At 39.3% G+C, this 27,938-nt stretch overlaps 1 protein-coding gene across 50 annotated transcripts in view; it reads right to left on the reverse strand.

Moving 5' to 3' along the window:
• Positions 1 to 27,938, reverse strand: part of ACAP2 (ArfGAP with coiled-coil, ankyrin repeat and PH domains 2) — a 168,792-nt gene that overhangs the window by 95,279 nt on the left and 45,575 nt on the right. For 47 of the 50 annotated variants that reach the window (XR_010155408.1, XR_010155406.1, XR_010155407.1 and 44 more), the window contains 3 exons: positions 20,472 to 20,529; positions 10,283 to 10,402; positions 9,389 to 9,442 (listed from right to left, as the gene is read on the reverse strand). Coding sequence is in view for 39 of the 50 variants with exons in the window: in XM_516962.9 (XP_516962.3) it covers positions 9,389 to 9,442; positions 10,283 to 10,402; positions 20,472 to 20,529 (232 nt within the window). In the remaining 11 variants the exon portion in view is untranslated. The remainder of the gene's footprint in view (positions 1 to 9,388; positions 9,443 to 10,282; positions 10,403 to 20,471; positions 20,530 to 27,938) is intronic. The other 3 variants (XR_010155410.1, XM_063806443.1, XM_016942533.3) reach the window with 1 other exon arrangement.

Consider the following 27,938-nt stretch of genomic DNA (forward strand, 5'->3'; position numbering starts at 1 on the left):
GTAGCTAACAATGACTACAAGATGTAAACTTACGTTAAGAATTTATTTGGAGCCAGGTGCAGTGGCTCACATCTGTAATCCCAGCACTTGGTGATGTGGGAGGATTGCTTGAGCCCAGAAGTTCATTTAAAAATAAAAATAAAAAATTTATTTGGAAAACTCTGATGATCTAGTAAAATATTTTACAGAGGATCTTTCATATATAAAAGTATGCATGTAGATATGATACATATTAATCCCAAATTAAATGTTATCAAAATGATAATCTAAGACTATTTAAACATTTAGTATCATCAAAGAAATACTATGAGAATATCACTGTCTTCTATTTCACACAAAAGTGCACTGACTTACAGAGAACAAATTTTGCTAAAATTTATGAATTAAAAGTAGACTTCAAACAGCTTGGGAGGAATAATTCTCAACTTGCAGATTTGTTTAACACTAGTTATTGACTTTAAAAAATGGCTTTACTAACTGGCACCCTGCTATCTGATTAACTTATATGAAGCAGTCCTTAAAATTTTTGACAATTCACATATACTGCCAGGGACAGTGGCTCACACCTGTAATCCCAACACTTTGGGAGGCCGAGGCGGGTGGATCATTTGAGGTCAGGAGTTGGAAACCAGCCTGGTCAACATAGTGAAAGCCCATCTCTACTAGAAGTACAAAAATTAGCCAGGTGGTGGACACCTATAATCCCAGCTACTCAGGAGGCTGAGGCAGGAGAACTGCTTGAGCCCAAGAGGCAGAGGTTGCAGTGAACAGAGATCACGCCATTGCACTCCAGGGCAACAGAGCAAGACTCTGTCTCAAAAAAACATACACTGACAAACTTTATGGATTCAGAATGTGGAAACATGAGGCTGAAAATGAGTCACTAAGTGAGTCAGTGCTGTCGTCTGAATTCAAAAAGAGAATTATTAAAAGTAGGCAGAAGGGGGAAAAGGTAGAGCAACTTCTGTGTAAACTTGCAGAAAGGCTTCATTATTTTATTCAAAATCCATCCAGGTCAGGCACTGTCGTCCTAGCACTTTGGGAGGCCAAGATGGGTGGATCACTTGAGGTCCGGAGTTCGAGACCAGCCTGGCCAACTTGGTGAAACCCCATCTCTACTAAAAATAAAAAATAAAATTAGCCAGGCGTGGTGGCAAGCGCCTGTAGTCTCACCTACTAGGGAGGCTGAGGCACAAGAATCACTTGAACCCAGGAGGCGGAGGTTGCAGTGAGCCGAGATCATGCCACTGCACTCCAGCCTGGGGGCTAATCGAGACTCCATCTAAAAAACAAAAAATCCAATTTATCCCAGAAAATATAAGCATTACTTGTGTTAATCAGAGAAAAAGAAGAGCACTTCCATTTTATGAATGATTGTCTCTTTGAACTACAACTTAAGAAGATGAAATTATTTAAGTTCTAATTACATGTGAGAGAGGAGCTCCTGAGAGTTAGGGGAAAAGGGCAACAAATATTCCTCTGCCTTTTGCTAATATGCCTATATAGGCAGTTTCTCGTCATTAACAATGACCAATAATTTGAAAGGATCATCAATTTTAAATCTTGATCAGGAATTGCTTGAAAATATTTCATGCAGAAGACCTTTGTTTTTTTTTTTTTTCTTTTTTGAGACGGAGTCACGCTTTGTCGCCCAGGCTGGAGTGCAGCGGCACCATCTCGGCTCACTACAAGCTCCGCCTCCCGGGTTCATGCCATTCTCCTATCTCAGCATCCCATAGAAGACCTTTTCTTTTTTTAAAGTTAAGTTTATTGAAGCAAGCTCAGCCTTATTTTTTAAAACATCTGGACCATGCGTACTGGCTCACTCGTGTAATCCCAGCACTTTGGGAGGCCAAGGCAGGCAGATCACCTGAGGTCAGGAGTTAGAGACCAGCTTGGCCAGCATGGTAAAACCCCATCTCTACTAAAAATACAAAAATTAGCTGGGCCTGGAAGCAGGCACCTGTAATCCCAGCTACTTGGGAAGCTGAGGCAGGAGAATCGCTTGAACCCGGGAGGCAGAGGTTGCAGTGAGCTAAGATCGCACCACCGCACTCCAGCCTGGGTGACAGAGTAAGACTGTCTCAAAAAATAAAAAATAAAGTCCTCCCTCTCCCCTCTCTCCACGGTCTCCCTCTCCCTCTCTTTCCACGGTCTCCCTCTAATACTGCCGCCATCTCTGCTCACTGCAACCTCCCTGCCTGATTCTCCTGCCTCAGCCTGCCGAGTGCCTGCGATTGCAGGTGCGCGCCGCCACGCCTGACTGGTTTTCGTATTTTTTTGGTGGAGACGGGGTTTCGCTGTGTTGGCCGGGCTGGTCTCCAGCTGCTAACCGCGAGTGATCCGCCAGCCTCGGCCTCCCGAGGTGCCGGGATTGCAGACGGAGTCTGGTTCACTCAGTGCTCAATGGTGCCCAGGCTGGAGTGCAGTGGCGTGATCTCGGCTCGCTACAACCTCCACCTCCCAGCCGCCTGCCTTGGCCTCCCAAAGTGCTGAGATTGCAGCCTCTGCCCGGCCACCACCCCGTCTGGGAAGTGAGGAGCGTCTCTGCCTGGCTGCCCATCGTCTGGGACGTGAGGAGCCCCTCTGCCTGGCTGCCCAGTCTGGAAAGTGAGGAGCGTCTCTGCCCGGCCGCCATCCCATCTGGGAAGTGAGGAGCATCTCTGCTCTGCCGCCCATCATCTGAGATGTGGGGAGCGCCTCTGCCCCGCCGCCCCCTCTGGGATGTGAGGAGCGCCTCTGCCCGGCCGCAACCCCATCTGGGAGGTGAGGAGCGTCTCTGCCCGGCCGCCCCGTCTGAGAAGTGAGGAGCCCCTCCGCCCGGCAGCCGCCCCGTCTGAGAAGTGAGGAGCGTCTCCGCCCGGCGGCCACCCCGTCCGCGAGGGAGGTGGGGCGGGGTCAGCCCCCTGCCGGGCCAGCCACCCCGTCCGGGAGGGAGGTGGGGGGGGTCAGCCCCCCGCCCGGCCAGCTGCCACGCCCAGGAGGTGAGGGGCACCTCTGCCCGGCCGCCACCCCGTCTGGGAGGTGTACCCAACAGCTCATTGAGAACGGGCCATGATGACAATGGCGGTTTTGTGGAATAGAGAGGGGGGAAAGGTGGGGAAGAGATTGAGAAGTCGGATGGTTGCCGTGTCTGTGTAGAAAGAGGTAGACATGGGAGACTTTTCATTTTGTTCTGTACTAAGAAAAATTCTTCTGCCTTGTGATCCCGTTGATCTGTGACCTTACCCCCAACCCTGTGCTCTATGAAACATGTGCTGTGTCCACTCAGGGTTAAATGGATTAAGGGCGGTGCAAGATGTGCTTGAAGGCAGCATGCTCGTTAAGAGTCATCACCACTCCCTAATCTCAAGTACCCAGGGACACAAACGCTGCAGAAGGCCGCAGGGTCCTCTGCCTAGGAAAACCAGAGACCTTTGTTCACTTGTTTATCTGCTGACCTTCCCTCCACTATTGTCCTGTGACCCTGCCAAATCCCCCTCTGCGAGAAACACCCAAGAATGATCAATAAAAAATAAATAAATAAATAAATAATAAAAAATAAATAAAAATAAAATATCTGGACATGTTATACACATTCAATACATAATATCTTCCCTAATACTGTGTTTTCTAAAAATATAATTCCATTAAAAAGAACCTTAAAATTTTTTCACCCAGATAGGTGCCCTTATCTCCCCATGAAGTTTTCTCCAGTGTTCCATACAAACATGACTATCATTTTCAATCTGTGCCATGAGATGAGATGAGTTGTGAAACACTGAAACTACCCTGTTCTCACTGCCTAAAACCATTTGTTGAGTGACTAAGTGTACAGCTCTAAATTGAAAAATCAAATGTACAAAAAAAAAAAAAAAATACTGGCCAGGCACAGTGGCTCACACCTGTAATCCCAGCACTTTGGGAAGCCAAGGCAGGATGATCACTTCAGCCCAGGAGTTTGAGACCAGCCTGGACAACACAGCAAGACCCCATCTCAACAAAAAAATTAAAAATTAGCTGAGCACAGTGATGCATGCCTGTGGTCCCAGCTACTCAGAAGGCTGAGGCTCCTAGGAGAATCACTTAAGCCCAGGAATTCAAGGCTGCAGTGAGTTATGATCACGTTACTGCCTAGGCAACAGAGCAAGACCCTGTCTCAAAAATGATTGACAGACAGACAGACAGCAAAAAGAGTCATACATGTTCATAGAATTTATGTAGCAAATCAACGTTAAAGCTGCATTCAGCAAAGATAATAATCAAATAAATATTCCAAGTTCCTTATACCAACAGCAAATTAGAATCCAAAAGTGTCATCAATGGAGTCACCAAAATCTCTTAAATTCTAGGAAAATAAGCCACTCTTCGAACCAACTCTAATATCTAGTACAATGTAGCATACCTAACCTGCTCTGAAAAAGTCAAGTGTGTTCACATCTTATAAAAACATATGCATTAAGGCCAAGTGCAGTGGCTCACACCTGTAATCCCAGCACTTTGGGAGGCCAAGGTGGGTCGATCACTTGAGGTCAGGAGTTCGACACCAGCCTGGCCAACATGGTGAAACCCCATCTCTACTGAAAATATAAACGCTAGCCGGGTGTGGTGGTGGGCGCCTGTAGTCCCAGCTACTCGGGAGGCGGATGCACAAGAATCACTTGAACCTGGGAGGTGGAGGCTGCAGTGAGCCAAGGTCACGCACTCCAGCCTGGGCAACAGAGCAAGACTCCGTCTCAAAAAAGATATATATATATTGTGATAAAACAAAAGAATTTTAAACATAATACTCCTGAGGAAGGAGAACCACTTGAACCTGGAAGGTGGAAGTTGCAGTGAGCCAAGATCGCACCACTGCACTCCAGCCTGGGAGAGAGAGCGAGACTCCATTTCACAAAAACAACAACAACAACAAAAACATATGAGTTAAAGAGAAACCTAGGATATTCTCATTCTAAAAGGAATAAGAAGAGTTCTATCCATTTTTACAGATAAATAAATAAATTACATGATAATCTAAATGATTTATTTTATTAAATGACTGGACAATCTGACTCCAACATATGTTTAATCTTTACGTGGCTAATAACACAAATGGTTTTATTATTTTCAAACATTTAAGCCCACAAAGTTGGTAAATGACACCTCTGGAACATCCAGACTTTTATCCTTACACAAACTGATACACCAAAGCCCAACTGTTATGAGCTCTGCTAGAGAATCTAATGCAGGTTACACTATTTATTATCTTTTAGAAAGCAGTTTTTCCTAATCATCCTTTATATTGGGATGCTATGTAATTAGAATTCCAGAGAATGCTACAAAATAAAGCATTTTATGTAACTAGGCTTTTCCTACATGTTAACAAATGGCTCTGAGACCAAATTTAAATCTTATAATAAATGCCTCCTGATTTTATAAATTTTTAATAATGGAAAGTCATCTAGTAACTCCCCTTCATTTTACAGAGGAGGAATGTAAATCTTTATTTTTTTTGGAGACAAGGTCTCACTGTGTCACTCAGGCTGGAGTGCAGTAGTGCAATCACAGCTCACTGTGGCCCCAGCTTCCCAGGCTCAAGTGATCCTCACACTTCAGCCTCCTGAGTAGCTGGGATTACAGGCATGAGCCACCACACCCAGCTAATTTTTCTATTTCTTGTAGAGACCGAGTTTTGCCATGTTGCCCAGGCTGGTCTCTAATTCCAGGGCTCAAGCAATCAAACCACCTCAGCCTCCCAAAGTGCTGAGATTACAGGTATGAGCCACCACGCCCAGCCTACAGAGGAGGAATGTAAATCTCAGAAAAATTAAATGACTTCCCTAAAATGAGAATTATGTAACTACCGGAAGTATAACAGTAAACAAGGTAAGTGTTATCCCTAGCCATCGTCTAATTAAAGTGAAGTATAACAGGGCTATGATGAGGGAAGAACTTTTGCCACAAATATAGGAATTCTAGTTCAAGTGACACAAGTCATTCCTACTGAAAAAAATTTAAAGTATTGGTTACAAAACAACAAAAAGGCCAGATAGAATAGATGGTATATTAACTATAAAAAGAAGAAAATTAAAAGAAAGTAAACCAAGGACTCACAATTTCATTTTTATATCTATTAAAAAGAAAATTTCTGAGACACTGTCAAAAATAATAAGGGAACAAAATACACACTGGACTTCTGGGTATAGTGTCAGACAAAAAGTTCTTCATGTATAGAAACATGTACGTAAACACAAACAAGCTGACCAACATATAGCCTTCAGACCTCCAGGCAGACGGACAAAGAGTGGTTTTTTTCTTAGTATACAAATTATCTTTTTAAAGCAACATGAGTTTTACAGTCAACAGAGAGTATGAGGTTTCTCAAGTTTAAGGAATAGTGAAAAAGAAGAGGGAGGGAGGGAGGGAGGGAGGGAGGAAGGGAGGAGGAAGGGAGGAAGCGGAGGAGGAAGGGAGGAAGGGAGGAGGAGGAAGGGAGGAAGCGGAGGAGGAAGGAGAGAGAAAGAAAAGTGAGAAACGTGGAATCTGCTTAGGTTTCAGGAATGTAGGTGCACATTAAGATTAAGAGCACTAGTATTAAAAAGACCAATCTCGGCTGGGTGCAGTGGCTGACGCCTGTAATCCCAGCACTTTGGGAGGCCAAGGCAGGCAGATCACGAGGTCAAGAGATCGAGACCATCCTGGCCAACATGTTGAAACCCCGTCTCTACTAAAAATACAAAAAATTAGCTGGGCGTGGTGGCACGTCCCTATAGTCCCAGCTACTCCAGAGGCTGAGGCAGGAGAATCCCTCGAACCCAGGAGGCAGAGGTTGCAGCAAGCCAAGATTGCGCCGCTGCACTCCAGCCTGGCAACAGAGCGAGACTCCATCTCAAAACAAAAAACAAAACAAAAAAAAACAAAACAAAAAATCTCTATTCCTCCAAAGGAAATAATACATATATACCTTGCTTCAAGGCCAGGTGCAGTGGCTCACGCCTGTAATCCCAACACTATGGAAGGCCAAGGCGGGTGGATCACTTTAGGCCAGGAGTTTGAGACCAGCCTAGCCAACATGCCAAAATCCCATCTCTACTAAAAATACAAAAATTAGCCAGGCATGGTGGTACATGCCTGCAGCCCCAGCAACTTGGGAGGCTGAGGCAAGAGAATCACCTGAACCCGGGAGGCAGAGGCTGCAGTGAGCCAAGATCGCACCACTGCACTCTAGTCTGGGAGACAGAGCCAGACTCTGTCTCCAAAAAAAAAAAAAATTATTTGCCAAAAGTTTATCTTAATCATAACTTTTCACATTTAAAACCATAACAAAGAGCAAGGTATTATTATATAAAGAAATAGCATAAGATTTACTGCTTTAAAGAAAAGGAGAGGAATATTTCGAAGGATAATAAATTATAGAAAAAACATTTAGTCTATTATGTCAATTTAAAGTCAATCGCTTATATAAAAAAAAAAAAACTTTCTTACTAAATTACATTTGGTTTAAAGAGAAATCAAATATACCAAACACTGCCATCTAAATTCAACAGAAGGCAAAAAGAAAACTATTATGTGGTCAAATTGGTGTCAAATACAAGAGCTAAAACCATAAAACTCTTAGAAGAAAACCTAAGGGTAAATCTTTACGACCTTGAATTTGGCAATGGATTCCCTTACACATAACACCAAAAGCACAAACAACAAAAGACAAAATAGATAAACTGAACTTCAGACTTCATCAAAACTAAAAACTTTTGTGTGTCAAAGGATATTTTCAAGAAAGTGAAAAAGAAAACCTACAAAATGAGAGAAAATATTTGTATAACATATACTGATAAGGGTTTAATACCCAAACTATGTAAAACAAGTGTAAGTCAACAACAACAACAACAACAACACAAGCCCAATTAAGTAACTGACAAAGGGATTGGGTGCAGTGGCTCACACCTGTAATCCCAGTGCTTTGGAGGCTGAGGCGGGAGGACGGCTTGAGCCCAGGAGTTCAAGACTAGCCTGGGCAAAAGAACAAGACCTCATCTCTACCAAAAACAAACAAACAAACAAACAAACAAAAAAATTGGCCTGGCATGATGGCACATACCTGTAGTCCTAGCCAATTGGGAGGCTACAGTAAGAGGATCACTTAAGCCTGGGAGTTCCAGGCTGTAGTGAGGTATGACTGTGCCATTGCACTCCAGTCTGGGTGACAGAGTGAGACCCTATCTCTAAATAAATAAAGGACTTCAATAGACAACAATGGTAACAATGACAGAAGATACACAAAAAACCAGTAAGCACATAAAAGATGCTCAACTGCATGAGTCATTAGGGAAATGCAAATCAAAACCACAATGAGATACCACTTCACACCTACTAGGATGGTTATAATTTTTTTTAAAAAATTGACAATAGCAAGTGTTGATAACGATGTGGAGAACTTGGAACACTCAAACACTGCTGGTGGAAATGTAAAATGGTACAGTCTCTGTAGAAAACAGTTTGGCAGTTCCTCAAAAAGTTAAACATAGAATTACCATATGACCCAGTAAGTCTACACCTAGGTACATGCCCAAAAGAACTGAAAACAGGCACTCGAGCAGATACTTGTACATGTCAATATTAGCATAGCTAAAATTTGAACTATAATTAAAATAAACATTGTCATATTACTGCATCCTAGATATGCTAACCAACAAAAAAAATTAAAATCAAATTAAGAACCAAAAACAAGCAGATTTTATGAAGATTATAAGTATTGATATTTTTATTACAGACAGTGGCTAATAAATTTTAAAGCACTGATTAATTATACAACAGCCATATCAGTTAAGCTTTTTAAAAAATATAAGAAACATACAGCTTACAAGCTGCCATATTTGCAGTAAACTTTTGCAAACTTTGTAAAGGAATTTTGTGACCCTCCCAAAGTAATATATATCCCTCATTCTTGAAGGACAAATGCCCACAAATCTTAAACACACATATAAATAGCTCGAAGAATATAGCACTCTTTAATATTGGTAATTGTTTAGATAAAGGGGATATATTGGTAAGTATCTAAAAAGAAACAGCTACATTTAAAATGACTTTTACTTCTTTATTCTTAAGTACATGCTTAAAAATTTTACAAAGCCACAACTTAAAGGGAAAAAATTTAACTTTTGGGTATATGTCCTTCAATGATATTAAGTTCACTATATTAGAATGGAAAATAATACTCTTATTCTCTTCTTTCACACGCATGCATGAGCACACACACTCACACACAAATACACACACACAGCGTACATTTTAGATTCACCCAACTAAAAAGTTGACGACCAATCAAAGCCATGTAATTCCCTTTTAGTCATTTCATAAAATATTGCGACTCAAGAAAAATACTAAAATGTTAATATGGTCATAGTAACACCTACTTACTGACACTTACTGTGTGAAAATTTATCATTTCTTGAAGACTGTCAGAAAACTTGGTCAAACTTGTCTATGAGAAAAAAAGCAAAAGAAAACCAAATCATTTATGAGCCACTTAAATAGGTCACAAAAATGTGACCTCTGAATTTCTGACAGAAGATCCAGTTACACTGTAAACAGTAACACTTATTTCCAATGACAATCTCACACTACCTTATGGGTACACTCTGCAGAGGTCACCTCTACACGTGGTAACAAATAAAACCCTAAAAATGTGAAAGAATTAATATTGCCCCTTCAACAGTATTATGCTAACAATAGAAATGGCAAATATAAACCTAAGGCAAAATTGTTTTGCGTGTATCAAGATGGCCCATGTAGGCATCTAGAATCAAATCATCATCAAACTACACCCATTTCTTCACCAGTTATTATTTCTCATGAAAGAAATATAACACCACATAGTATACCAAGGAATCTAAGCTAACCCAGCATAAGCTGGCTAATCAGAACCTATACAGCCCCCTATACATACAGTTAAGACGCTGTACTTAGGTTAATGCTCTCTGCGTGCCCCTATAAGCAGCTACTAGTAGGCGTGATCTTGATCTTCCTGCTCAGGCCCTCTGACAGGTGCTTCAGCTCACCTAGCAGCAAGTAAACTTAGTAAACTAACCACAACAATGAGAAACTAGGTGAGAAGAGCCATGCTAGATAATGCGCAATGCAAATCAACCAACACCTTCTCTTAGAAAACAGAATCATACAAGAGAGCACCAAGGGGTGACCACTTTTCTACTTCTAATTTTAAGTATCACCATAACTATAAATCAGGTAGATGAATGCACAATTCTTTAATGTCTTATTGCTTTTTTTTTTCATTTTTAACTGCAATTTTAGTAATACTAACCTCAACGACAGCATCATTACTAGAATACTGAGCCAGGTCTCGAATCCCATTCATGAACTGTTTATTTGCAACACAAAAGGCTTTTCCAGTATCAATCATTGCAATACAAAGTTTCACAAGCTGAAAAAGAAAAAAAAATTCATCAGGTTGAAGATAGTTTTACAAATTACTTAGTTGAACAAGTGTTGGCAGTAACTATATGAGGTGACCTAGTAAAGTTCAATTTGTTTCATCAATAAACTCAAAACAGACTAATTGAAAAGTATTCTTTTTTCCTTCAGCTTATTAAGTACATTCATAGCAGAGTTGTACCAAAAAAGTTGACCATTTAGGATCCAGAGGCTGTGTGATAACAACAACAAAAGTATTTCGGAGGAAAGGTAAGTAAACTGGTATGATAGCTTAGTGATCATTTCAATATTAGTCTATCAACGCAGATGGCTAAAGTGATTAATCAACCATGTACTCAAAAAAAAAATGTCTCTAATACCTATTGTTCCAGGCATTGTCTAAGCCTTAGTACCGGGCTCTTCTCTTTCTTTCATCTTTCTCTTTCTCTCTCTCCCTTCCTTCTTCTTTTCATTCCCTTTATCCCTCCATCTCCCTGTTCTTCCATTCCTTCCTTCCTTCCTTTTCTCCTTTCTTTCAGACACAGAACATTTTCTTTTACCAAAATCTTGGGTAAATGTCAAATATTAAAAAACAGATAAAAGTGAAACTGTTCTAGACAAAGGAGAGAAAAGTACTGAGGGGATGCAAAGGGGGGTCACCAAGAAGAGGATAAAGAGCCAAGAAAAACTTTAGAAAACTCCTGAAGGATCTCAAGAGCATAAATTAAAACTGCTGCCCTGAGACCTAGGGGAACAGAAAATGAAAACATCATCTCTGCTCTCAAAAACTCTAATTCTATAATTCTAACAAGTAGATAAATTCTACAGAGCACAAACACAACTACTATGACAAAACTATGCACGGAAAAAAAAAAAAGGAAGACCATCTAACGAGGGCTGTGGGGACCAGGGAAGGATGCCTAGAAAAGGCAACAGAAGATATTGCTATACTGTTAAGGGCTTTTGATTTACCAATGTGCATCCAAGAGGGGAGGTATATAATATGTAGCAATTCCCAAAAATATTTGACCATGGAATTCTTGTTAAGAGGAAGCATTATTATATGACCAATATTCCACAAAACCCACTGCGAGAAATGCTGGCACAGATGTCTTTTAAATTGTTTGCTATTTACAATATAAAATAAAATGTCTTGCCAGAAAAACTGATTCCAAAGTTCATATGGAGTAACCACTATGCGAGAAGAGCAAAAAAATATTTGAAGAGTAATAAGGTAGGAACATTAGTACTATATGATATTAAAATATATTATAAAAAGATAGTAAATAAAAGTCTGGTAGTAAACGCAAATAGACAAACTGATCAATGTAAAAGAATACACAGTCAAAAAAACAGATACAAATATGCCATATTTGATTAAAGTAATACTCCAGCCACTGGGGGAAAAGTTGTCTGATAAATGATATTAGGGACACTGGATAGTCGTCTGAAGGGGATAAAAAAAGAAATTAAATTGTATTACAGACTCCCAAGTTAATTATAGATAAAGATTTAAACATAAAAACAGAATCAGAAATCAAAGAGAAAACAGAAGGTATTTTTTTTTCAATAATCTCAAAGTGGGAAGTCTGAGAAGGATGCAAAGTTCAAATACTATGCAAAAAAAACTGATCAATCCAATTACATAATAAGACATTTCTATAAGGAAAAAACAAACACAGTCAAAAGAAACAACACAGGAAAACAATATTAAGATAAATCACAAAGGACAAGTTTCCCTACCATAAAAAAGGGTATATAAATCATTTTGAAAATCCAACTATTCACTAGAAAAAATGGGTAACATACATGCAGAGATAATTACCTCCCAAAAAAGAGATACATGTGTCTTAAACCCATGAAAACATATTCATTCTCACTATAATAAAAGAAATGGAAATTACTATTTTTTTTTCTTTTACTAACAGCAAAGATGAAAAAGTTTGATAACATGCTGTTTTAAAGAGGGCAGGTATGGGGAAATAGTCACTCTCATGCATTGTTGGTAGGAGTGTAAATTGGTACAATATCTACAGAAGGCAGTTTAGCGAGAGCTATCAAAATTTAAAACATACATACCTTCTAACTTCGCAATTTCACTGTTTAAAATGTATTCTACAACTATATTTTACAGATAGGCCATATGACACATTCACACAGTGAATATGTAAAGATATTCACTGCGGTAACAGTAAAATATTGGTAGCAAGCTAAGCGTCTGTCAGTGGACAGCTAGATAAATAAATTATGATATATCCATGCAAGGTAATACAATTCAACCATTTTTTAAAATGAGACAGCTCTATAACAACAAATAACATCCACGATATATTAAGAGAAAAATCAAAATGTAGAACAGTGCTAATATTTTTGTTGAAATGGGGAGAGTCATTTTTACTGAAGAGTACAAAAACTTTTATATGCTTAGAAAATTTTGTGAAAAGGCCAGGCATGGTGGCTCACACCTGTAATCCCAAAATTTTGGGAGGCCAAGGTGGGCAGATCACTTGAGGTCAGGAGTTCAAGACCAGCCTGGCCAATGTGGCAAAACCCCACCTCTACTAAAAATACAAAAATTAGCCAGGCATGGTGGTGCGCACCTGTAGTCCCAGCTAGTCGGGAGGCTGAGGCAGGAGAATTGCCTGAACCCGGGAAGCAGAGGTTGCAGTGAGCTGAGATCATGCCACTGTACTCCAGCCTCAGTGACAGAGCGAGGCTGTCTCAAAAAAAAGAAAATTGCACAGGGGCACAAGAGAAACTAGTTCAGTGCATTCCTCTAGGAAAGAGATTAGAAAATGACTGATTTTCACTGGGTACACACTTTTTTACCTTCAAATTGTGTACTACATAGGTGGTATTATGCAACAAATTAAATTCAAAAATAATTTAAAGTTTCCATAAAAACAAAGAGAGACAGGTTAATAGTAAAACATTACGGCAAAAAATATAGGGTTCTCAGCTAAGTCTGCTTAGGTTCAACCTACTGTCATACTTAAACATCTAAGTGAGACTGAGTGAACTTAACCTCAACAAACTTCCATTTCTTCTTCTGTATCACACATAACAATGGTACCAAACCATATATGGTTACTAAAAAAAAGACTAAGAGAATGCACATAAAGATTGTTAGCACAGGCGTGGCTCATGCCTGTAAGCCCAACACTTTGGGAGGCCAAGATGGGAGGAACTCTTGAGGCCAGGCATTTGAGACCAGCCTGGTCAACAACCCTATCTCTGTCTTCAAAAAAAAAAAAAAGATTCTTAGCACAAACTTACTGGCACATGGTAATTATTCAATGGAGATTTGTGCTTCCTTGTCAGAGGGAGAGGTTTTCCTATTGTTGTTTGCTTTTGTTTTGTTTTACTAAGAAACAAACTTAGTAAAAAAAAAAAAATCTTTATCTACTTTAGAGGTGGCAGAGAAGGGAAAGGAGAGAGATGCTAAAGCAAAGTCCTGAGGAGGTAGGGGGCTTGGAACTGCATAGAAAAAGGGATACTTTTATCATTCAAAGAAGCAGAAAAACTAAAATGGAAAGAACAGATTCTGTTAAACTTCTAGATTAGCAGCAAGAAATAAAGGCATTCCCGCCAAGCAGAAGAAGAGACAAGGTCATCTGCTGAGAATGAAGAACAATGTGGCAAATCCTGAGGTCTTGAAGAGCCACTAACGGTAACAAGAAAGGCACCTGACTGGGTCTGGGGGAAACTGCTTTATATCAAGAATTCCAGGAATGTGTAGCTCCATCAGTTGGTTTCACCAAACAGTTGTGTAACTTCCCCTGTAGGGTTTTATAGGGCAGATACGGGACAAATAATACAGATGGTCAGACTTAAAATAGTGGAGAATTCTGCAGAGTAGCTATTATGGAAGGGACACGAAAGTCTCTGAAGAGAAATAATGATGTAATAACATTAAGAGTACTCTGAAAGGGATCATAGCAGCATTATTTACAACAGCCACAAAAGGGAAACAACTCAAATGTCCATCAACTGATGAATGGATAAACAAAATGAGGTACATCCATGCAATGATGCATTATCCAGCTATAAGAACAAAGGACTGATACATGCTACAACATGGATGAATCTTAAAAACATGCTAAGAGAAAGGAGCTAGTCACATAAGACCAAATATTGTATTATTCCATTTATTTGAAATGTTCAGAATAGGCAAATCCAGGGACAGAAAGTAGATTAGGTTGCCAGAAGATAGAGGGAGAGGAGAATTGGGAGTGACTGCTAATAGATACAGGGTTTCTTTTTGGGGTGAAAAATATTTTGGGATTGGATAGTGGTGATGGTTGTACAACACTGGGACTATACTACAAACCATGAATTACTCACTTTGAAATACTGGATTTTATGTTAGGTTCATTTTATCTCAACTTTTTTTAATTACAAAAAAGAGGAATACATTGAAGTGTATTTAAAAATTATCTGAGCAGCCATAAAAAAGAATGGGTTCATGTCCTTTGCAGAGACATGGATGAAGCTGGAAACCATCATTCTCAGCAAACTAACACAGGAACAGAAAACCAAACACCGCGTGTTCTCACTCATAAGTAGGAGTTGAACAATGAGAACACATGGACACAGGGAGGGGAACATCACACAGCGGGGCCTGTCAGGTGCGGGGCAAGGGGAGGGAGAGCATTAGGACAAATGCATGTGGGACTTGAAACCTAGATGATGGGTTGACGGGTGCAGCAAACCACCATGGCACATGTATACCTGTGTTACAAACCTGCACATTCTGTACATGTATCCCAGAACTTCAAGTAAAATTAAAAAAAAAAAAGTGATCTGGAATATCACAAGTGGATAGTGAAAGACCAGAGGTAGGGCTGAAGAACAAAAGCAGTAATGAGGCTGAGAACTGGAAGGACTGGAGACTCAAGTCAGAAAGTAGGATATCAGCATTCCAGATTTCAAAGATTAGAACCCTGGGTGATGAGGCACAGAACACAGCCATGAAATAGGTATCAGAAGTAGAACAGAGGTCACCATCACAGGAGTTACAGAGAAAATGAAATTGTCATACAGCAGAACCACATATACGCTGCAGCTATCCAGGAGGAAGGACGGACTTGGCAATGAAGAGGGAGGGAGGCAGAAAGAGAGAAGACTGAGATTTTGCCAGCTGTCAAAATACTTGTTAGATGACCCTGAGAAATGAGATTCTAACTGAATAATATAAACCTACAAAGAGGGAAGATTTTTACCTACAACAAGATTAAATGTCAAGTCCATCTAAATTATCAAACTAATATCCCTAATTCATTCAACAACTTTTTACTAAGCAATTACTATGTCATAGACACTCTGCCAGATGATAGGAATACAAACAACTTATCTGCTGACTATCCTTGAGTAACATACTCTCCAATTCTTGTTTTTTTCATGCGCAAATTAGGGATATCAACTTTGCAATATTGCTATAATAAGAAGAAATAATATAAGTAAAACATAAGACTTTGTATACACCAAGTACACAAAACAAATGAGGGTTTTTTCTTTTTCTTTGGAAACAGGGTCTTGCTCTGTCACCCAGGCTGGAGTGCAGTAGCGCACGCACGCAACCACGCCAGGGGCACCATACCCAGCTAATTTTTGTATTTTTAGTAGAGACAGGATTTCACCATGTTAGCCAAGCTGGTCTCGAACTCCCGACCTCAAGTGATTCACCTGCCTCGGCCTCCCAAAGTGCTGGGATTACAGGCGTTAGCCACCACTCCCAGCCCATTTTTCCCCTTTTTAAGGACAGTCTCTCTTCAAGGAGCTAACAGTCTGTTGAAGAGACAGCATCATTGTTTATTTAGAATTTACCACGTGCCAAGAACTGTGCTAAGTACTTTACATGTATTATCTCATTTTAGTTTCATAATAATCCTATGGAATAGACACTCTTATTTTCCCCATTTTGGAGAGAAGAAACTGAGGCACAGAAAGGTTGAAGAGCTTGTCCAAGGCCATATTGCTAGTAAATGATAGAGCCAGACTCAAACCCAGCAGCAGCTCCAGGCTTTGTGTTCTTAACTACCAGGTTATGCTACCACCCAAAACTATAATATTATAACAGCTTAAATCAGAGTGCATGCAAGAAACTATGCAACAGAAGAAAAAGAGCCAACGTTTGTGTTCTTAACTACTAGGCTATGCTCCCCACCCAAAATTACAATATTATAACAGCTTAAATCAGAGTACATGCAAGAAACAATGCAACAGAAGAAAAAGAGCCAACATTTGGTAGTACTTGGCTGAGATTTAAAGAGTATCTGCTCAATGGGGAACAAGCATGCCAGTCAGACAATGCAACACATGCAGAAATTAAGCCTAGATGGCAACTATGATGCACTATGATGCTGCCAATGACAGAACACCTGGCAAGAATGGATCAATAATTGAACTCCGTAGAGCAATGCCACTCATAAAGCCTTATTCACCACAAAGAATGAACTACTGGCGGCATACATTATAGGCAAAGTCAACAAGCTAGTTTAACCTGTCCCTGGCATGATTTACAATGATACTATAGGTGGAACTTGCCCTGCACAAAGCTATGAAATCATTAACCTAGACTTGGAGCAACCCCTCCACCACCCACATTAGTCCTTCACTGACACTACCTTCAATAACAACCACTTCCTCCTCTCAGCCTCTCTTCTCTATGCTAACTCCCCATAGTTTCTAAAATAAAAATAATAGTTAATAGATTAACAACTTGAGCTGGGCATGGGGGCTCACGCCTGTAATCCCAGCACTTTGGGAGGCCAAGGCGGGCAGATCACCTGAGGTTAGGAGTTCGAGACCAGCCTGGCCAATATGGTGAAACCCTGTCTCTACTATAAATACGAAAAAACTAGCCAGGTGTGGTATCGTGTCCCTGTAATCCCAGCTACTCAGGAGGCTGAGGCAGGAGAATCGCTTCAGCCTGGAAGGTGGAAGCTGCAATGAGCCAAGATCACACCACTGCACTCCAGCCTGGGTGACAGAGCAAGAATCCACTTCTTAAAAAAAAATTAAAAATTAAAAAAAAAAAAAAAAAGAATTTGGAAGAGGTACGAAATATAAAAGTAACTATGGAACTTTAGTGCAAGGGAAAATAGTGATTTTTTTAAGCTGTCAGGTTTCCATGTGCCCTTGGTAGCCCTTTGGGTAAGACAGACTCTAGAACGGGCTTATAGTTCTTAGCACTCAATGTCGATACTTCAATAACTTGTTTCAGATTTGAATCTTTTGGTCTGAAGATTCTAGCAGTGTGTGTGCCCTACCCCAAGTGAATAATACAAAGGAAAAAAGAATCCACTCATAACAGCAAAATAATCAGCAAGAACACTGTCAGTGGATTCTATCTGTTTAGGTATTTTAAAGTCTGAGGTGTCCCACCACAGTGTTTCATATGATTTACACGTGGTTCTACCTTATTACCTTACTCTTATTCCATGTATATAATACATATGTAATAATATATGTATCATTTATGTATATATAAGTAATAAGATATCCTTCTTATACCACTCTGTGATTCTAAAAGGCCTTGCCCCTCTACATACTCTCTCATAAATCTTCCATAAAATCAAAACTATATTTTCTGTTGTCTACCTTGAGAATTTAAAATTTTGTTTTAAAGAGTACTTGAAAATAAATGTAATGCCTCAGGGTAAAAAATAAAATAAAATAAAATAGTAATAAAAAGCCAGACATGTAATTTTTAAGTCGAAAACAAAGGAAGGCATTTTCAAATAATATCCTTATCCAAAATTAAAATATTAATTTTTACAAAGACTTGCTGGAAGCCAGCTAGCGTTCCTCAGAACCTTTCCCAGTGGCAGGTGCTCCCCCAACGCGGATCCTGAAGTGCAGTGATGCGCAAGAAGAGCGCTGAACTGATCATAAAGACAGAGGGGCCGGGTGCAGTGGCTCATGCCTGTAATCCCGGCACTTTGGGAGGCCGAGGCAGGCGGATTGCCTGAGCACAGGAGTTCGAGACCAGTCTGGCCAACACGGTGAAATCACGTCTCTACTAAAATACAAAAACTTAGCCAGGCATAGTGGCGTGAGCCTGAGGTCCCAGCTACTTAGGAGGCTGAGGCAGGAGAAGTGCTTGAACCTGGGAGGCGGAGGTTGCAAGTGAGCCGAGATCGCGCCACTGCACTCCAGCCTGGGTGACAGAGCAAGACTCTGTCTCAAAAAAAAAAGAAAAGGGGTTCTAATCCTGGTTGTGCCTCTTCTACTTTGTGATTTGAAGGAAGTCCCCATCACTTCCCTGGGCTTTGGTATCCTCAGCTGTAAAACGGGAGTAATAACACTTGTCCTATCTAACCCTACAGGATTATTGTAAAAATTAAAAGGATACTACTATATATTACAGGGCTTTAAACATTATACAGTACTATACAAAAATAACTTATCTTTAAACATCTTCTAAAATTTTGATGTAATTTGTTTACATATAGAACTAAATATAGTTTCTAGACTATTTATATTAAAGATGTGTTTCATGGTTTCAAAACATTTGAAAACCTTCAGCTTAATATATTTTATATCCTTGCTACTCAAAAGTGTGGTCCATGGGCCAACAGCACGGGTGTCACCTGGAATCCGGTTACAAACACAAAATCTCAGGTGTCTCCAGCTACTGAATCAGAATCTGTTTTTTCACAAGATGGGATCCCCAGGGAAGATCCCCCAGGGGTTCCTAAGCAAAGTTAAGGTCTCAGGAGCACTACGTTACACAGCAATGCCATTTATAATTATAATTATTAAACTAGAAAATTATTTTCAGAAAAGGTATTTCAAATATATACATCTGATTTATCTCCAGAAATTTAAAGAGAAACATGTAAATGAGCAGTGGTTTCAGAAGTATCTAAACAAATGGATCGGAAGCTGTCTTACTCATTCTATTGCTTCTACCTACTATATAGCAAACAGTGTTTCTTGGACAGACACCAAAAAAATCATCAATAATATAGATGGAGGGAATCAATGTACATTTACCCTTCCATAAAATATGACCATACAGATTACTAAGTATCTATAAGCATTTCTGGTATTAGCTTAAAAATGGAATTAATATTTTAAATTGTATTTACATTTGAATGTGGCCAGACCCAAATTTATACAATGGTCAGGTTATATATGAAATCCATTAAGCAACAAAAAAGAAAGATGCAATCTTTTTGGTAGAAAATACAGAAAAAGCTTCTCTTTTTTTTTTTTTTTTTTTTTGAGATGGAGTTTCACTCTTGTTGCCCAGGCTGGAGTGCAATGGCACGATCTCAGCTCACAGCAACCTCCACTTCCCCAGCTCAAGCGATTCTCCTGCCTCAGCCTCCCGAGTAGCTAGGATTACAGGCATGCACCACCACACGTGGCTAATTTTGTATTTTTTTAGTAGAGATGAGGTTTCTCCATGGTGGTCAGACTGGTCTCAAAGTCCTGACCTCAGGTGATCCGCCCGTCTCGGCCTCCCAGAGTGCTGGGATTACAGGTGTGAGCCACCATACCTGGCCCCAGAAAAAGCTTCTAACAACATAAAGGATGTTTAGTGAGCTTTGAAGTCAGACATGGATTCGAATTTCTGCTCTGGCACTTAGATTAGACTTTACACAAGCTACTTAGTGTCTCTAGTCTTACTTTCCTCATGTGTAAAACTGGGATAATAATAGCATTTACCCTCATAGAGATAAAAAGCTACCAGGCCAGGTGCGATGGCTCACTCCTGTAATCCCAGCACTTTGGGAGGCCAAGGCAGGTGGATCACCTGAGGTCAGGAGTTTGAGACCAGCCTGGCCAACAAGGGAAACCCTGTCTCTACTAAAAACACAAAAAATTAGCTGGGCATGGTGGTGCACGCCTGTAATCCCAGCTACTTGGGAGGCTGAGGCAGGAGGATTGTTTGAACCCAGGAGACAGAGGTTGCAGTGAGCTGAGATCATGCCACTGCACTTCAGCCTGGGCAACAGAGTGAGACTCTGTCTCCAAAAAATAAAAAAGAGACCTACTATTGTAGGTACTAATCATTATTTACAGCAAACGAGAATCAGTGTTTTAAAAAGCTAACTTGTAAAATTTACCTTATCAAGTTTTAGTTCCAATTCTGCCACATCACCTTCTACTTCTTCCAAAGCTGCCCTAGAAAAATTAAATATAAAATAAGTTATTTCGTTTGTTTAAATGTACACTTTACTCTTGAAAAGTAACTCTAAATGAAAAGATAGATATGAATGCTTAAAAATTACACTTCACATGAAGTAATAATTACCTTGGAATTTAGTATCAATACTTCATAATCATGCAATACAACAGGTAATACAATTACTGTTTAGGACAATGACAGAACACATTACGCTAATTTATACTCAAAGCATTAGTATCATTCCAATTAATAACACTAAATACAGCTATTTAGCATGTACTTTTTAAATGAGTGAGAAATTTTAAAAGTTGAGGCGTACAAAGAATCGGATTTCTTGATAACAAAACACATGCAACCAAACTGCAAGGCGTTGTTGGGCAACCAAGAAGAGCTTTTACTTTCAGAAATAGCTCAGAACAATACCACCCTTGTTTTGTTTCCAAAGTATTTTTTAATCAGTACCTAAGACTAATTTTCATCTCTCTTCTTCTCCTAGCAATATAATTTTAACACAGAAAAATTAGCAAAGGTTAGATTATGTAAAATGCAGAAACTAAATAAGCCAAATATTGTCTTATTGACAAAAGAGAATACAATTATAATACCAGTTAGCACTTCATATCACACTACAAGGCAACATTTCAAAACTGGAAATTTGTCTGAAACAAAATAGCAGCAACTAAGTTTTGGGGATGAAAACATTTTACACTCAAGAGTATGTATAACAAAATGTAATTCATCTACTTTAAGTCATTTATGCCATTTTCATATATCTACTTGATAAACTAGCAATTCTCAAGTAGGTATTTTAAGATTTAACTAAATTTTTCAGTTGGATAGTAATGGGGGATTTACACTGAGTAAGATATTCTCAAGAGACAGAGCTAGGATGAAAACTATTTCCAGAACAAGCATGGTGGCTCACACCTGTAACAATCCCAGCACTTTGGGAGGCTGAGGGGAAGGACTGCTTGGACCCAGGAGTTCGAGAGCAGCCTAGGAAACACAGGAAGACCCTGTCTCTACAAAAAATAAAAAGATTAGCCAGGCGTGGTGGCTCACGCCTGTAGTCCCAGCTACTCAGGAGGCTGAGGTGGAAGGATCACTTGGGCCTAGGAGGTTGAGGCTTCAGTGCACTCCAGCCTAGGTGCCCCTGTCTCAAAATAAAACAAAAAACTCTATTTCCAGAACTCCCACTTCACCTCTATGTGACCTCTGAATAATCACCTTATCGACTTGTGATTCTGCTTCTCCACTGGGTAACATTTATTTTTAAGAAGTTTTTAAATCTCTAAAATAAGAAAATAACTTTGAATTATTCAGTAAAGAAATGCCTATGATAAAATGAGATGCTCTAGCATATGACTGGAGAAAATGGAAGGTGCTGCACTCTGTAGCACAGAAACAGAAATACTTCTTCCTGACTAAAAGTTTCTCATTTGCTTCAGCAACGTTTTTCAAACTATGCATTGTCCCCTTAACCTAGAAAACATTTTTCATTCACATCAGTCCTCAGTCCCTTCACCTATTCATCATTTAAAACTTAATTTACACACGAGAACAAATGTATGTGTATGAGGATATTCACTGTAACGAGTTAGAAACCTAGATGTGCAGCAATAGGAAATAATGTAAATAAATTACCATATATCCATATCATTATGTGAGGCAGAAGATTTTAAATGAGGTTGATCTGTATCTACTGATATGGAAATCTGCACAGGATAGAGTATTATATGGAGGGGAAAAGCAAGCTACAAAATTATATGCATAGCATGAGCTCAATTTGGGAGCACATTTATCAGTCTACGAACTACAACTCTGAAGAATGGGGATTTGACAGCAGAAAGTATAAATAAGGATTTGCACTTTTTACTAAATTCTGGATTGTTTAACTATTTTCAACAACTATGCATTTCTAAGCAACGTTTAAAGCTAATAAAGGGGAAAAAGAAGTCCAAACACCATCTCCCCAAGACATGGTCCTCTTGGAACCCCTCAACCACTCAAGCTGAATGGCGTACCCTCCCGTGCCCCTCCAGCACCTCACACACATTCTATCACTGTGTACCTCGCTCACTAGTCTCAGTTCCCCATAGCAGTACAGACACGCAAACAAAATGTTTGTTGAGCCAAGGGAGAAACTCACTAAGTACGCTAATTGTCAGATACCCTCTTCATTTACATTTTAACCTTTATTTATCTTTACTCAGTCTTCCATTTCTTTCAAGCAAATTAGTTGAAATGACCAGTTTGAGATTTAATCGTTGGTTTCTACTAAACAAATGGGTTGGGAGAAACTTTTTGTAACTTCTCCAATCTTATTTCACTGTGCAATTCTACTAATTCACTTTTGTAAAACAACATGTTTAAAGAAAGGTAAGCAGCAAGGCACAGTGGCTCACGCCTGTAATCCCAGCACTTCGGGAAGCCGAGCTGGGCAGATCACTTGAGGCCAGGAGTTCTAGACCAGCCTGGCCAACAGAGCGAAAGCCAGTCTCTACTAAAAATACAAAAAGTAGCATCAGGCCAGGAGTTTGAGACCAGCTTGGACAACAAAGCAAGACTCAGTCTCTCAAAAAATTCAAAATAAAAAATGTTAGCTAGGCACGTAGTGTGTGGCTGTAATCCCAGCTACTGCTGATTCTGAGGCAGGAGGATTGCTTGAGCCCGGAGGATTGCTTGAACCCAGGAGTTTCAAGTTACAGTGAGCTATGACTGCACCACTGCGCTCCTGCCTGGGCCACAGGGCAAGACTCCATCTCTTTTTTTTTTTTTTTTTTTTTAAAGTAGGGGGTGGTAAAGACTAAATGAGGACTGTTCATATCATCAATCACAGTACATGACACAAAGAACAAAATCAATTCGCAGATTCTTTCTCTCCTTTAGCTTACCACTGAGATGACTTCTATTCATTAATGAGATAGAACCATTCTGGGACATATGTTTAAAAAACTAATAAGTGAAATAAAAGAATTTACCCAACAATCTTTCAAAATATTAAATGATAGATATTATTTCTCTGCAATCCTCCTCAATTTTTACGAAGCATATAACTTTTATAAAAATGCAAGGCAATAAAGAGGCCAAAATTATAGACCCCTACCCTCCATAGCTTAAAATTTAATTTAAAAAAATCAAGTTATATACACATTCATAATGAAATAAAATATATGATTGAGCAGCAAAATGAGCAAAACAGAGAATAAGTAATAAGGGAGATAGATGTCAAGAGAAAGGGAAGGAAAGAGAAGACAATGAGCACAGTCACAAAGGTCAGCAAACAATTACCCAACAGGCAAGTTTGACCCATAACCTGTTTTTACAAAGTCTATAAGCTAAAAATAGTTTTTACATTAAGTGGCTGAAAAATATTTTTAAAAAATAATATTTTGTGATGCATGAAAATTATATTAAACTCAAATTTCTGTTCCTCTAAAGTTTTACGGAAGCAGAGACAAGTTAATTCACTTCCGTACTCTCTATGGCAGCTTCCACGCCATGATGGCATAGTTGAGTAGCTGCAAGAGAGACCATATGGCCCACAAAGCATAAAATATTTACTATCTGGCCCTTTACAGAAAGTTTACTGACCATTAAGAATGTCAAATATAAGAACATGAATGAAAATCTTTTCTCATATATGAAATACATAAAAGAAAATAAAATGTGGACTTAGCTCTAGCGGTCTGTACTCTAAGAAGCTGAATAAGCCCAGAATTCAGAAAAACAGATACTTTATTTTTAATAACAATACCTTCATTCTCTTATCTATTCGTGCATCATAGTTTTTTATTATCAACTGAAAAATAGTTACCTAAAAACATAAAACTAGAAGAGAAGCTGGGTGTGGTGGCTCATGCCTGTAATCCCAGCACTTTGGGAGGCTGAAGTGGGTGGATCACATAAGGTCAGGAGTTCAAGACCAGCCCAGCCAACATGGTGAAACCCCTTCTCTAATAAAAATATGAACATTAGCCAGGCGTGGTGGCGGGCACCTGTAATCCCAGCTACTAGGGAGGCTGAGGAAGGAGAATCGCTTGAACCCAGGAGGCGGAGGTTGCGGTGAGCTGAGATCATGCCATTGCACTCCAGCCTGGGACACAAGAGCAAAACTCCATCTCAAAAAAAAACAAATAAGAAAACTAGAAGAGAAAAAAATCCAATAGCAAGTTTACCACCAAGACATGGCTATGAAATGAATGAGGCTCAAAAATAGAACTCTCTCCACTCAGATAACTGCATATTCTTGTAGCAATAAACTTTCTAAGCTACTGTTTGTAAAAAGAGTATACATTAAAATAACTAAATACATTAAATGTGTAATATGAGCATTACATTTTCCTTATAAAATTATTTTAAAGAAAAAAGAAGTATGGGCCGGGCACGGTGGCTCACGTCTGTAATCCCAGCACTTTGGGAGGCTGAGGCAGGCAGATCACTTGAGGTCAGGAGTTCAATACCAGCCTGGCCAACATGGTGAAAACCTGTCTTACTAAAAATACAAAAATTAGCCAGGCATGGTGGCGCATGCCTGTAATCCCAACTACTTGGCAGGCTGAGGCAGGAGAATTGCTTGAACCCGGGAGGCAGAGGTTGCAGTGAGCCAAGATTGCATCACTGCACTCCAGCCTGGGAGACAGAGTGAGACTGTGTCTCAAAAAAGAAAAAAAAACAAAAAAAGAAGAAGTATGCTAAATAATTATTTTTCCCATGCATTTAAAATCCTTAAAAACTAACAACCACCACCAAAAAAAAAAAAAAAAAAAAAACCCTTCACTCCAACTTGGCAATAGCCTTAAAATGAAATTAATAATTTAAAATTAGGTCACATGGTGATGCAATCTAAATTGCCAATAGCAGGATATTCAAGATCATTAATAGGCACATAAATATCCTCAAACATTAAAGGTGGATTTCAGGCTCTAAGTCATAACTACCTAATAAAAAAATCATCAAATAGAAATAAGTATTCAAAACGTGCAGATTTTGAAACTGTTGTATTCTTTTGTTTTATATAATACATGTATTTCTAAAAGTTGCATGTAAATTGAATAACCGTTTAGAGACTCAGGAGAGGTGCCTGTATGTATATGTCCATCATAGTACCTATCACCCTAAGTCAACTTCCTCTTTCAGCTCAACAGCCTTATGTACCTTGGGCAATGCTGGACTATTCTTTGCAAGGAAAGGACAACAGCTGCATCAAGGATGGCCCACTGACCCCAAGGGCAGTCCTGGGATTTGTTAAGTGGTTAAAAAAGAGTGACGAAAAGGCCCTATACCAATGAGATTACTCCCTCTGTTTCTGACCAGAAAACAACACAGCACATACTCTAGAAACCTGCTTTTTAATAGAAGTCCCCCATTAAATACTTTTATAATGTGAATGGCCACCCCTTATTAGTTTGATTAAGTTCTGGGTCCTTTATGCTGGGTCTCTACAATATCTTTATGTTGAGAGGCAGTAGAATAAAGTTCAAAAAAAAAAAAAAAGAAAACTTCTTGTGTTTGAAACGCTACTATACTTCTTATTAGCTGTGTAATGATGAACAAGTTGTGTTTCAATTTCTTCTCTAAAACACAGATAAACAACACTCTCTCCCACAGAGACGTATGACAAATGTTAATATACATGTGAAAACACTAAGTAGTCAGTGAATGTCAGCTATGATTATTTACATAGTGTTAAAGAAAATGCACAATCTCTTTTTGTTTTCATGTTATGGGGCCACACGAAAAGAAAGCAGTAATAAGATGATCACATACTTCCAAAATGAATTTGAAATAGTCTGAAAAAGGGCAAAAATAGTTAAAACAGGCCTAAGATCAGCAATTAAAACAGCAAATCTAATTTCCTTTAAGAGAAAACACTTCTAGGCATGCAAAAGGCTTACTGGAAGAAAGACAAAAACACAATACTGCTGCCCCTTTCCAAAGATCACACGTCAAATATAGACTGGAGTCCTCTCCTAACTTCCTAACTTCAATCTAGACTAGAGGACTACATATATATGACATATAAGATGATGAAATATTTAAAAATCCACTTGGTTTCTAAGGTTACCAAGGAAGGTTCTATCCAACTCCTCTAAGAGCCTAAAAACAGAGGAGAACCAACATAGAATCAGTATGAAGGAAGGTTACAGTTCTCAATTTATATTTACACTTAATCTTAGCCAAAAGGCCAAGAAGCAACTGTATATTTGTTACATAATAATAACCTTTTATAAATGTCTCCACTGGCCAGGCATGGTGGCTCACGGCTGTAATCCCAGCACTTTGGGAGGCCAAGGCAGGTAGATCACGGGAGGTCAGGAGTTCGAGGCCAGCCTGATCAACATGGTGAAACCCTGTCTCTACTAAAAATGCGCCAGGAGTGGTGGCGCATGCCTGTAATCCCCGCTACTTGGGAGGCTGAGGCAGGAGAATCGCTTGAACCCAGGAGGCAGAGGTTGCGGTGAGCCAAGATCACACCATTGCACTCCAGCCTGGGCAACAAGAGTAAAACTCCAACTCTAAATAAATAAATAAATAAATAAATAAATAAATAAAATGTCTCTGCCTTCATTGTTTTCAAAAGTTTCAATGGATGAAATTAAAAGGTCTTTCTTCTCTATTTATTATCTTACAAATGTTGTAACTGCTCCTATGTGCTCAAATTGGTCTACTAGGCAAACCTAGCTAGATCCATGAGAAATTCAGTCCTGTAATAGGAAAGGCAGTAGTGGAAAAACAAACTAGAAATGGAAACCAATATTTCAGTCTGTCAACTAATACGAGCCCCTGAGAAAATCATTTCATCACACCAGACCTCAGCTCTCTCACTCTGAAACAGCTTGACTATCACTTCAAGACCTAACATTCCATTATTTGGGATTAAGCATTCAAAGGAAAGCTATTGGGTTGGGGCAAAAGTAATTGCGGTTTTTGCCATTACTTTTGCACCAATCTAATAGAACCTGGATTTGTTTCTCTTCTAAGTAAGATTTCCTCCAGGCCCTTGCTTTTGCTTTCAAAAGAGTTAAGGGAGGAAAAAAATGTTTAAGCCATAAAAAAAACCTCACCAGATTTTATATTAACAAGTTTCATTCATCTTCTCAAAAGTCTCCTCTGCATAGTTCTTAAAAGACAAGGAGTATGAATATAGATGAAAATAGTGGGATTTTTAAAGTTTTTTGTTTGGCTTAATATTTTGGAGGAAAACAGATTTATTTTATTTTTTGTAGAGACAGGATCTCATTATGCTGACCAGTCTTGTTGACCAGTCTGGTCTCAAACTCCTGGCCTGAAGCAATCCTCCCATCCCAGCCTCCCAAAGTACTAGGATTACAGGCGTGAGCCATAACACTTGGCCAGAAAAAAAATTTTGTTTTCCATCTACGTTTGCATCTTTCTAAGCAAG

The sequence above is a fragment of the Pan troglodytes genome, chromosome 2, assembly GCF_028858775.2.
Source record: "Pan troglodytes isolate AG18354 chromosome 2, NHGRI_mPanTro3-v2.0_pri, whole genome shotgun sequence".
NCBI lineage: Eukaryota > Metazoa > Chordata > Mammalia > Primates > Hominidae > Pan > Pan troglodytes.